The 12,690-nt window shown below is 44.0% G+C and overlaps 1 protein-coding gene across 1 annotated transcript in view; it reads left to right on the forward strand.

The window, feature by feature from the left end:
• The window catches only part of luzp1 (leucine zipper protein 1), a 50,220-nt gene that overhangs the window by 24,157 nt on the left and 13,373 nt on the right, over positions 1 to 12,690 (forward strand). The window contains exons 3-6 of the mRNA XM_070979792.1: positions 7,641 to 7,998; positions 8,129 to 10,406; positions 11,221 to 11,810; positions 11,950 to 12,129. Of these exons, the coding sequence (XP_070835893.1) occupies positions 7,867 to 7,998; positions 8,129 to 10,406; positions 11,221 to 11,810; positions 11,950 to 12,129 (3,180 nt within the window). The 5' untranslated portion in view covers positions 7,641 to 7,866. The remainder of the gene's footprint in view (positions 1 to 7,640; positions 7,999 to 8,128; positions 10,407 to 11,220; positions 11,811 to 11,949; positions 12,130 to 12,690) is intronic.

Here is a 12,690-nt window from a genome sequence, read left to right on the forward strand (position 1 = left end):
ATGTATCAGGCTGAGTTCTTCCCGCATACTGACACTAGAGCTGAAATGATTAGCCAATTAATCAATCAGTCAGTTGACAGGAATCTGAGACAGTTACAGACCAGAAATCCCCCCCAAAAAGTTTGCTGCTTTTCTCTATTTTGGACAGTTGGTCAAACAAAACAATTCATTTGAGGATGCTTCCTTACACTTTGGGAAACTAGGCTGCACATTTTCTGTTATTATATTTATATCATTAATTGATTAATCAAGACTGTACACAGTATTTGTTCATGAAAACACTTGTTACAGCCCTCATTGACGCACAGGCCTGAGACCAGCAGCAATACACAGGACCCTGACTCATGGTAATTAAGACTGGGTCATGTCTTGTTTACTAGGAATGAACTGGATCCACCAAGAACTCTAACCTTCAGTACCACCTGCCATGCCAATAACTTTATAAACTACAAATGATGTGATATTTTTTGCCATTTTAGGCAAGTGAACATCCATCCATCCATCCATCCATCCATCCATCCATCCATCCATCCATCCATGACACTGAATCCTTTCCTGCATGCACTGTCATATTCTATGTTTCTATCACAACTGATTACATCACAGTTAATCTAGATCTGCAGATCTGCCTCAGGACTAGCCAGCAACTGACTGGCCAGTATTTTCGGGTGCTGCTTTTTTAAACAGAGCGTCTAATATCCTTCCCCTGCTCTGCTTATGGTTGCAGCAACAGCGGCTGTTGCATGTAATCCTGTGTGTAGATATCTGATCAAGAACATGCTCCAATTTACTGTCGTGCCACCAAGCTGAGCCGAAAAGCTCTGAAGGCTCTGAATTTGATTCAGACTCTTCAAAGTTACATCTGCAATTAGGTCATAAACGGAGAAGCCGGAAATGTAGTGCATGTGTTCATCCATCATACTCTTGCATTAAAGCTGACAGGTCAGACGCTGTTAAACTCTCTCACCCTGCAAACCTTCTCTGGCATTTCTCTTCCCCTCCCCATATTCCCTTCTCTCATCTAATCATGCCCCCTCGCATTAAGCAGGGTGCTGGTTTTAAGCCCCAGCAACAGGACTCTTGATGTAGCCAGACAGGGGAGGAGGGGAGGAGAGACCCAGAAAAGACTTTGGGTTACTGGGCTAAGACCGGAGAGAGGGCTGTTTCTTTCTAGCCAAGCCATCAAACTAAAACTAGCTATGATGTTCACATAAATGTTTGTCAGGAGGAAAACCTTCAGCCGAGCCTCACACCAAGCTTCACCTTTGACCTCGATGGCCTAAGGGTGTGTCAAGTGTGACCTTCTCTCGCTTCCTTTTTTTGGGATTTTGAAGAAATGTGTTGTGATTGAGATTTAGCTTACATGTCTCTGCTTTTCTTTTGCATGCTGTTTATTATCTTGCACATCTACCATAGCTGTGTTTGGTTGTGCACGCAATCCATCTTCTTTTCAGCTTATCATATTGTCAGAACATCTTTTGAACTCTTTTTACTGTCGATGGGGCTGCAGTGTTAATTGTTATTATCGAATCATCAGGTTGTTATCTTCACAATTAATTGATTAGTTGTCTTTGAAATGTCAGAAAACTGTGAAAAATTCCCTTCACAATTAAAATTCTGATTGACACAGTTGTCCTGATAGGGTAGCGCCTGTGGTGTAGTCGTCCAAAGACTTTTGAATAAATAGAAAGAACAGTTATTTTCACACACTATTGATACTTGGCTGCTATCAGTGTGTGGTTTGGCCAGACAACAACTTTCTTGCCCAACAATAGACTTCTTTTCTTGCACTGCTGTCTTCATTTTCCTCTATACTTCCTTGGCTGTCTCTAATTTTAGGTTTTGACTCCCTGCGAGAGTTCAGAACCGTAAAGGGTGACTTAAATTGTAAAATTAGCTCAGACTGTTAACAAATGACAGGAAATCCAAGCTTAAATGAAGCTAAGTGTCCATGCTGAGCCTTTCCAGTCACTGGCTGCCAGGCCTTGGAGGAAAGACGCTCAAGAGTAATGGAGCAAAAGTGTAACAACGTAACAACTCAATTTTTATTTTATTTTCAGTCTGTTTTTAAGTGAAGAAATCTGGTGGAAGAGAGGAAAAGAAAAAGGAAATAATGTCATTGAGGAATATCTAAACACTGGGTGATGCTGGCCTGACAAGTGGACAGCATCTGCTTTGTCGTTATAGTGGGATTGTGGTTTACTTGCATGTCTTCTCCCATGAACAAATCTATTTTTCTAGATTTCAGAGACAACGGTTTGTTCATCCACTGTTTGACCACACTTCAATACCAATGCTGTAAGTGGTCATTTCACCCACGATCTCAAGGTATTCCCATCCCAGTCCAGCATGTTCTGATGAACCAGCTACATGAGCTTTACTTCTTACCCATTTTCCTGCTGAAATACAACACAGCTTTTCTTTTTTACCATTTTTCCAGAAGTGGTGCAAAACTGAAAGGGTGAAAAAAAAAAAAAAAGAAAAACGTAAAAAAAAAGTAACATGACAGCACAGGAAACGACAAACCGAGCATTATGGGATGCCGATTTTCTTTTTCTTGGAAAAATGGAAAAATGCAGGCCAAGCATCAGGTCTCCACCATCTTGTGGCTTCCAGTGCTGCGCCAGCATCCATCCACTGCAGTCGTCCCTCCACACACACACACACACACACACACACACACACACACACACACACACACAAAGTATTTGTCACACATTCACATACGCAAACTGGCAATTGCCGTCTACATGAAGATGTGGTTGAGGCATTTTGATTGGACTCGGGCCCTTTATTAACTACCGTTTATGAGGCAGAAGAGCTTCAAACCCGTAAGTTCCAACCTAACGTCAAGTGCAATAGAGAGGGGGATTTTTTTCTTTCCTTCCTTCTCTCTTTCATGGAGAGAACAGAATGTACTGAAGGCAACAGGCAGGAAGAGAGTGGCTAAAGCCCTAATGATATGGTGTATGATTGTAACCTTGGTGTGTGTGTGTGTGTGTGTGTGTGTGTGTGTGTGTGTGTGTGTGTGTGTGTGTGTGTGTGTGTGTGTGTGTGTGTGTGTCTCTGTGTGTGTTGAGAGAGAGAGAGCGAGAGCAAGCAGAGTGGATGGACCTCTTCAAAAAAGTTTTGCTTCCAAGTCTGTTCGGTGTTGTTGGTCCAAGACAAAATGAAGCCCCTCTGGTTTTCTCTGTCTTTGTCCTTCTCGTCCTCTTGCACGCATCACTGTCTGGCTCTCCCATCTTTCCGTGCGTGTCAGTCCTTACTTTCCCCTTTTATATGTGGAACACCTGGGCATGAAACTTACTCACACACTCTTGCAAACTCACAAATTCATGTTTATCAGGTGAGCCAGGGTTTTACACATGCCAACATACGCCACCTACAACAAAGGAAAGCAATAGCAGAACCACTTTGGACCCAGTTGTGGCCCCCTGTAGGCAAAGAAAGTAATGGCTGCTGCTGTTTTTCCAGTATTCCACAAAATATGTTCAATTCCAGTTGTAACACGTATCATTCTTTCCCGGAAGATGGCACTTACTGGCATCTACACTTTCAGGTGCAAACAAATCCTGCTTTTGCTACCTTTGCCGATAAGAGGTACTGGTTTGACTGGAACTGCAGCTGGATATGGATGTTGTGTTTCAGGGCGGCATTTACCCAAAAAGGGGCCCCGAAGGAAATTTACCTGCGGGCTTCTATTGAACCTTCCTTTTCTCCTTCTGCACATTGTATGTATTAGTTAGTAATTAGTATTTGACTTTGTTGTAACTTAAGCACACATGTGTTAAGTTAAACGTACCATGTAAGTACAATTGATACTGAAATAATAAAGGCCCCAAAAGTGGATTTTAATTGAATTGGTTATAGTGCAGGCATCGCCTTAAGGACCCTATTATTTCAGTTTTAATGTGCTTTAGTGGTGCATACAGTAATTAAGTTACTTCAGTGTAATTGCCACATTCTGAATCTGGAGCCATTGGCACCCCCGAGGGTTTGAGGCCCCAAGGCAGTTGCCTGATTTTGCTAAACAAATGTCCTTATGTTACTTTCCCATTTTCCTGACTTATTTTTCTCCTTCTGCTACCGCTATTGTTTCTGGTACCTTGCTTTGTTCACCCTCCTCCTGGTTCAGTTCGCCCCCACACCGTCTTCACAGTCCAATCACAGAGCCTTGTAGACTTATTCAGGTGGAGGTCATCTCAAGCTAACTGTAGTCTGACTGCACACTTGCTGCCAATCAACAGTCTCAATGCACTGCTTCTCATAATAACAGCAGTAGGAGTGCAGAAGTTAGTGAAAGGACGAGTAGGCAACTTCCTGTCCAGATTTCAGGAAGTGGAAGGTGCCAGAGTCATACCGTGCAGTCAGCTAGGACCTGGGTTTAACTGTTTTCAGTGCTCTCTTTAATTTATATTGGCTTGTGAGTTTTGTTAGAAGTGCTGTAAAAGCTTAGGTGATAGCCTGCTGGGGTCAGATAGTCACGATATTCACACAGGTTTGCCACACAGTCAGAACAGTACAATCATGGCAAAGACAATCACAGGAAACTGTTAAGAAAGCAATCACTGGAATTTCTTTAGCTGAAATCAAATCTGGATGCTGGAAATGATCGTGATCCATCTGATGCTCAAAACAGATTAGCGCAAAACCGTAGAAACACTTTTATATTCTCCCTTGGCCCTGGCCATAAAACCCAGACAATGCCCTGGTTAGGAATGGGCTTGGGAGAGCCCAGTGGCCTGGTTAAGAGCAGACAAGGCAAAGCGAGGGACTGGCAGTGCCCTGGTTAGTCTGTCATTAGGAACGTGTCTGCATAAAAGGGGTCAGTTTCACTGCCTCACAGCCCCTACCCCTTTCCAAGTTCTCCATAATTGTCAACAATGCAGAGAACAGGAGAGTGAAACTGAGTGTTGGGTTTAAGTTCAGAATACCCGCCATACTTCCATCCCTTCAACGTCCACACCTTTTGCTTTTCTTTCCACAGTCTTGAAAATGAATGATATTTTCCTGACTGATGAGTGTTCAGCTGTGGAATATGTGGATAATGGTCCTAAATGACAGAAATTCATGGTCAAGACTAAATACACTCCATTATTTCTTCAGCGCTAATCTTCTTGTGTTTCCTTTTTCTTCTACCGCCCTGCATCCTCTTGTTTCTTCTCTCCTCCCAATACCTTTGTAATTCCCTCCTGTCTTGTCCTGAACGTAGCTAATGAGGCCCCAGCCCTGCGATAAGTGAATCAGGTATGTTGATTGGTTTGGCAGAGGCGGACCCTTGCCAGAGTCGCTTTGCACGCACCGCCGCCCCTTAAAAGCGCCCACTTGGCCATGCTGGTGTGCGTGTCTAAGAGAGATGGAGGGGAGAGATGAGGGAGGGAGGTAGAGAGCTGGCAAAGAAATAAAGGGAGAATGAAAGGAGAGGTAGGCAGCCTGCCAAGACAGGAGTAGCTGGACATAGCGAAACACCATTATTAATCAGGACAAGGCTCAACCAGAGCTGCTCTCAGAGTTGTTGGATTTCAGAAATCACATTGGGGCCCAAAACCCAACCCTGAGATAATCAGAAATATGTTAAAGGCAAAATAATAAAGACTGGGCTTGAAGGATGTTTCATTTTTGAGTGGGTCAGGACAGTAAGACCACCAAATTGAAAAAGTACCGTCTAGTTTTGGTGTCTTTTTCAGTGGTTACGTTTTCCCTGCGCCGCATAGTGCAGTGTGAAGAGCTGTCAGGAACAATTGAACTGTAGCTATTTATTTTTTTTATTTCAGTGAGCACTCTCTGCTTTTAATGGATATGTGGAAATTGTTCGTAGTATTTTTACGCCACTGGAACAGGATCAGTCAAGACAGGTTTGGATCACTGCAACCACCTCAAGACAACAGAGAAAAAATGGTCTACAACTCACGTAACAAGCCACAGCTGGGCAAAGCTAATGCAACACAAAATGAGTTTATTGACAAAGGTGTTCTGGCATTCAAGTGGACAGCTAGGCTAGCAGTTTTCTCTCCAACATTTTCCCCATTTGTCTTTTTCCCTACTGCCTCTTCACACCATGTACATTGCAGTATTTTCTTGAAGTCTCATACTCCACTGAGAAGATTACTAAACCACTAGACCTCATGAAAGTACAGAATAATTAAAACACTACGGCTAAATGCTTTGAGTTCACATTGTGCTTTTTCATAAAGTAATCGTTGCCATATTTACTTTCAAAGCTTATTGCCTTGGTTTAATGTTCAACAAGACATTTAATGAATTGTGGGAAGAGTGGTTTGGTCTTTTTACACCAAATCAAACGATAGAAAATATATGAAACTATGCTGGAAAGAACCGTAATGGCAAGTTGTACCTTGTTGTGTACCATGTACGCACATAGTTCCCGCAGATAAAAAGACAAGAGTAAATTTACTGCATTGGTTGATGTTTTTACAGCAGTAAAAGTAATTTAATGTAAAGGAAAACTACAGCAGGCTTTGCGTGTAGTGGTTTGTTGCTTCAGAAAGGGAATCTTTGAACATGGTGCTGTAGACAAGGGGAAACAGGAGGCACGGAGCTGCTTGTCCGGGGGTCGATAAGTGATGATGTGTGCAGATGTTATGTCCTACCCTCAGGTCGATTTTCCCTCCCGGTCGGTGGGGGAAGCTTGGCAGAATGATGGGGGGAAGGGGAGCTATTGGATTTGGAAAAAGAAAGAAAGCCCGCTACCTGAATCATGCATGAGACAGAAGCTTCAGCTGTTCGATTTATGGAGGCCATGCTGACTGCATACTGTGCTAATAATCTCTTCTCATCACATAGAGCCATGCTTTGGTCCACAGATGGGCATGAGCACATTGTATTGGCTGCAGAAATATATATATGATCCAACCTCTGACATAATTGCACTGAAATAACAAGGCAAATGACAACGCAGCTTCAGTATCCTTACTTTGTGGTTATGAGATTTCTTAAATGTCTGATTGGAGCTAATTTATTTCTCCCTTGTGACCATGAATGGTGTAGTGTTGTGATGGGCCTGTGATGTAGTAGTTGCCACGGAGACGGCTGTGTATGTGTGCAGATGGGGGTATTTGAAGGAGGCCGGTGTTATTTTAGATATGCTGTTGTCAGCAGAAGCGGGCCGGCAAGCATAAATCGATGCTGAATACAACAGCAGGGAGACGACAAAATGTGTGTCTGTGTGCGCATGTGTGCGTGCGTGTGTGCGTGCGTGCTCGTGTATGTGTGTGTAAGCCTGTGCAGGCATGTTGAAACCCCCATAGTCCTGGATATACATGTAAGCAGTGCCATCTCCTTCAAAGGACAGGGAAGGTGAAATACATGCTGGTACAAGGGCAAAAAGGGAGAGAGGTGTATCTTCTGTATTATGTCCACTTAATGCACGCTTGATTGTCATGATGATGAATGATACCTTAAGCAAAGACAGTGTAGTGTAGTGTTTTTATTCTACATGCATTGGTGTTTGGCCTCATGTCATCCTGTCCCATGGTTTGTGTCACAGCAGTCTGATGGACTGTGTGTGCTACAATGTGCAATCCTGTTCCTCACTTACTGAACTACCCTTGGAGAATGCAAATGACTGTCATTGAGAAATTACGGATGACTAAGTGTTATTTCCTCTCTCCCTCCTACAGATGACAGATTTGTCTGTTAAACACCACTCTGAGGGAACTTCAAAGTCTTAAAGTGACAGTCACAAAAGCACAACAAGACAGACCACAGAGGGAAGAGAGTATTCCCTTTGGACCTAAGGGACTTGAGATTGCTACCACACAAATGTGGACCTCCCAAAACGTTGTCATCAAATAATTTGAACAACAAAATCAACATAGCAGATACAACACAAAGAACTTTGTAGTCATGTCTGACCATAAAGACATGACACATCGCCACCTGCGGCACAAGCTGCAGAGTCTCGGCCGAAGACTGGATGAACTGGAAGAAGCAACAAACAAGCTGCAGAAGTCTGAGGATGAGCTACTTGATCTGCAGGTCAGTACTGGTTGACTTCTGACAGTATGTTTGTGTTTGCATTACAGAAGCAATGAGTGCAAAGAGGTGGAACAGAAATCCAGTGCATGAATAGATTAATGACGGATTGAAATCTCCCTCTCCTCTACAGGACAAAATCATCCAGGCAGAAGGCAGCAACTCATCTCTGCTTGCTGATGTGGAAGTCCTGAGGAAACATCTTTTAAAAATCCAGGGTAAGGATGAGGAGGTACGCAAAGCTGAGGATCTCTGCCGCACAGTCAGGGAGAAACTGGAAGAGGAGGAAAGCCTCACAAAGGATCTAAGGGCTGAGATTGAACGCCTGCAGCGGAGGATGGCAGAGCTAGAGAAACTGGAAGAAGCTTTTGGGAAAAGCAAGTCTGACTGCAGCCAGCTCTGCCTAAGTCTCAATGAGGAGAAGAACTTGACTAAGAAACTCTCGTCTGAGTTGGAGGCTCTCAAAGCACGTTTGAAGGAGGTGGAGGGGTCTGAGACAAAGCTGGACAGGGCAGAGCAAGCTTTGGCTATGGAGCTTGAGAAACTCAAAGGATTCACCCAGACCTTTATGAATGAGCGTAAGAGGCTACTAGAGAAACAGAGAGAAGATGAGAAGATAATTTTAAAGCTGACAGAAAAACTGGAGCACCAGAAGAACCGCCTTGGCATGACGGCAGACCCTGGACGTGCAGATTTCATTAGGTCACGAATTGAGGATGAACTTTCATCCACAGGGCTCCTCACGAGTAAACTGACAGGACGCAAGAAGAGTATTGACTACTTGAAGATGGCTGATGACAACATTGGCCTTGTGAACAAATCTGAGAATGAGAAGAACAGTGGTCTTGAGGGCTCGCAGGAGGAGGACAACAAAGTAAAGGAGCTGACGCAGGAAGTAGAGAGGCTGAAAAACCGTCTTAAACAGCTGGAGCTAGTAGAACAGGATCTAAAGAGCACAGAGTCCAAAAATCGCGAACTTCATGAGAAGTTTCAAATGGAACGAAACCGGGCTCAACAACTAAGCGAGCAGGTGGAACAGCTCAGGACACAGCTGTGTGGAAGAGGTGGAACTGGAAGAAATGGAACCAGTAGCGTGGATAAGCATGGCAATGGAAGCACTAACAACCCCACTAGGGTCCTGGAGAATGGCAAAGCTGAGAATGAAGACATTGTTGTGAAGGGAGGCTTCAGACAAGAGAAGCCCAAATATAGGAGTGCTGCAACTGTCTCAGAACCAAGTTCCCCCAAACACAGGAACAGGGAGCTCTCTCCTCAGCATAAGAGAGAGACCAAGCTGAGGAGCAAAGAGCTGAGCCACTCAGAAGAGAGCTCTCCTAAATCTGTGAGGAGAGCGCTCAGTCCTGCTCACAAGAGTAGAAGGACACCCAAAACCCCAACAGGTGCAATTTCATCTGATAATGGATTAAGAGACGCAGGACGAGGAACTGAGGAAAAAACAAGAGGAGCCACTGTCGGCTCTGTAAACACATCTTCGAGTGATACTAAAAAAGCATCTGTTCTTAGTCGCTACCCTCCAGCAGCTAATGACCAGAAGCCACTGAGGACAGCCCACAAACAGACTGATGGGGAGACTAAAAAGAGCAGAGTAGAAAAAATTTCTAAATTATATGTTGGTAGTGATAGCGAATCAAACAATTCTGATGTAGTGCCTGAGAGTTCCAGTAACATCAACAGTACATCTGCTTTAGAGAAGGACACAGCGTCTGCCTCAGATCAGGAATCAACAGACCAGGTTCAGGAATCCGCTGCTGTATCTGTTGCCTCCACCCTGTCCAAAGCCAATGGATCCTACACAGCCTACAGATCCCATGTCACTCCACTGCTGTCCAATGACCAGGGGTCAGAGGGTCATTCATCTGCCTCCGAAACAGAGTCTACTGGTTCAAGGCCCTCTGAACCAGAGCCTGTAACTGAGATGACTACTACAACTGTAACCAGTAGGACTGCAACCTCCAGATATCCTAGATACTCCCACGTCCATGACTCGCATTCAGAGGGTTCTTCTACCAGGAGCTCTTTTGATGAGGAGCTCCACAGCAGAACGCCATTAGCTGAGGGAGGCCACCAGGGGTCCACACAAACTGCATCTGGGATTGAGATCCAGCGAGTGTGCAGCCCACGTGAGGCACTTAGGTCCAAAGCTGTCATCAAGCCAGCGATCATCGAGATTGACAGGAAGGAAGTGATGATTTCAGAACCTTTGTCTACAAATGGCAAACCCAAAATCTCCACCAAACCTATCGTGACCACCACAAGTAAAATGACCAGTAGTATAACCATCTACCCCAATGACCCAAGCTCTTCCAGAACTAGCAGTCGCAGCAGCAGTGTGTCCAGCGAACCCTTACCAATCAAAGAACGCCACACCTCCACCAGTAACATCCTCATAGGTAAGTTTTCACAAACCAGTTTCATTTCAGTGAATGCTGCCATTTTACACATTTTATTCAGTTCACAAACAACACATCATCTTCAATTTTTCACACAATCAAGAGCTTAACATTGTTGTAATGTAAACATGTTAACTCAAAATGCAGTGCGTTCAGTTTTCAAAGCCATTTTCATGGACCAGCTGAATTACCACAAAAGGATTTATACACGTTTCAAACAAATCAGAACAGGGGCCGTAAAAGACTGAGAAAGTTGTGGAATGCTCCAAAAACACCTGTTTGGAACATTCCACAGGTAAACAGGTTCATTGGTAACAGGTGATGGTATCATGATTGGGTATGAAAGGGACATCCTGAAAAGGCTCAGTCATTCACAAGCAAGGATGGAGTGAGGTTCACTACTTTGTGAACACATGATTGTATAAAGGATATTACTACATGGGCTCAGAAAAGCTGTCAGTAAACACAGTTTGTTTGCAAATGATTGTGTTCTGTTTTTATTGATGCTCTACACACTGTCAACTTTTTAGGAATTGGGGTTGTGAAGAGTGGCAGTCATGTTTTTAATGGAACAGGTGCTATGATAAATATATTTGATTTCAATTGGACAAGCAATATTAGCTGCAATGTAAGACTGAACTTGGCAACAGAGGTGCTTTGAGCTAAATGCTAATGTTAGCATGCTCATGACAATACACCGATGTCTAGCAGGTATAATGTTCAACAGCTTAGTTTAGGACACTGCATTTCAGTCTTGTCTATCTAGGAAATGTTTTGCTTAGAAAATATTTGATATAATTCTACTTACTGGCAGGCCCCAGCAGTGAGCACCATGGCAGCATCTCCGTCCCATATGAGATCTCCATTCCCAAGAGTGAGATCACCTTACGGTCGTGCCAGGACCAGGACTATGGGGTGGATGACCACAATGATTCCTCATCGAGGTCCAAACTCCACAAAACTTCCAGAGTAGAGACCACCACCAGCCACATGTGCTGCCAACGCAGCAACTTCAGCCTACAGTCCTCGGACACCACCTCTGCAGACTTTAACGACACTGAGTCAGGCTTTGAAAGCAGCAGCAGCAGTAGCACCACCACAGTCACCAGCTGGAGACGCCAAAGACAAAACCAGCACTCCCAAGAAGACAGTTTACCAGACATGAAGAATGTGACTATAAGAAGCACCTGGAGGGACCGGGGCACTGCGTCTGTGGATGAAACAGGCCAGGGACGAGGGAGTGCAAGGACAATGACTGATGGTGGGTCAGAGGATGAAGCAGAAGCTCCGACAACATGGAGGGCTTACCGGGCGACCACCTTTGATACAGAAGAAATGAACAGCGGAACAGGAGCTGGCGGGAATGCTGAGGCCCAGAAGGGAGCCAAGCCGTCCCCTGCAGAGGTGAGATAATGAATGTGAGACAAAGTCTTGAGTTGAGAATGAGTACATTCCTGACACAAAAGGAGTACTAAATTGTAGGGACAGCATGAACAAGTTTGTAGCTGCATAATGTAACCCTTTGTGTTACTCCCTGTCCCAGGTGTACATGCGTAGGATCAACAGTGTGGTTACTAACACTAGAGAAGTTGAAGAACCAGGGCTTCGCCGAGGCAAATGCTCACAGTCTCCCACTGTGGAGTCAGGAAGCGTGGGAAGGATCATACCCCATGCACCTGTTACCTCTCAGTCCTGGGGCCGATCATACACACAACAACCACAGGTAGGACAAACAACTGTCTGCTCTCACCAAAGATGTTCTTTTCAAATAATGCAGGTCAGCACAAAGTGTTCACATAAAAATCTGGCTGGTGATTTTACATGCTTGGACTATTTTTTGTGTTTTGGTAATATAGAAAGACACTTACTAATTTAAAGAAAGTGTCAACAGAAGCTAAAAGAAAAAAGCTTTGTCTTCTTACAATAGTCTATCTAAACCATGTCTGTATATCACTTATACATGGTCTTTTTGTCTCCATTAATATGACAAATGTTTCCTAGTGCTGCATTGAGGTGTATTTTTATAGGGTTTTGTTTATGTTGAATGTCAAATGTATTACCTTTGGGTCATGGGAGACAGCTTCAAACTAAATCACACAACTTCTTGGAAAAGAGGTCCTTATGGCCGCCTCTACTGTAAATTTCTCAAAGTTTTCTGGCAGAAAACTGAGCCTGAGCTATTACTGCAGAATATGGCTTCTAAATTACTAAATTGCAATACAGGTGAAGGTATTATCACAGCACTTTGCAAATAGTTTTGTCTTGAAGATAAAAGTCCAGAAAG

Source organism: Chaetodon trifascialis, chromosome 14 (assembly GCF_039877785.1).
Source record: "Chaetodon trifascialis isolate fChaTrf1 chromosome 14, fChaTrf1.hap1, whole genome shotgun sequence".
In the NCBI taxonomy this organism is placed as follows: domain Eukaryota; kingdom Metazoa; phylum Chordata; class Actinopteri; order Chaetodontiformes; family Chaetodontidae; genus Chaetodon; species Chaetodon trifascialis.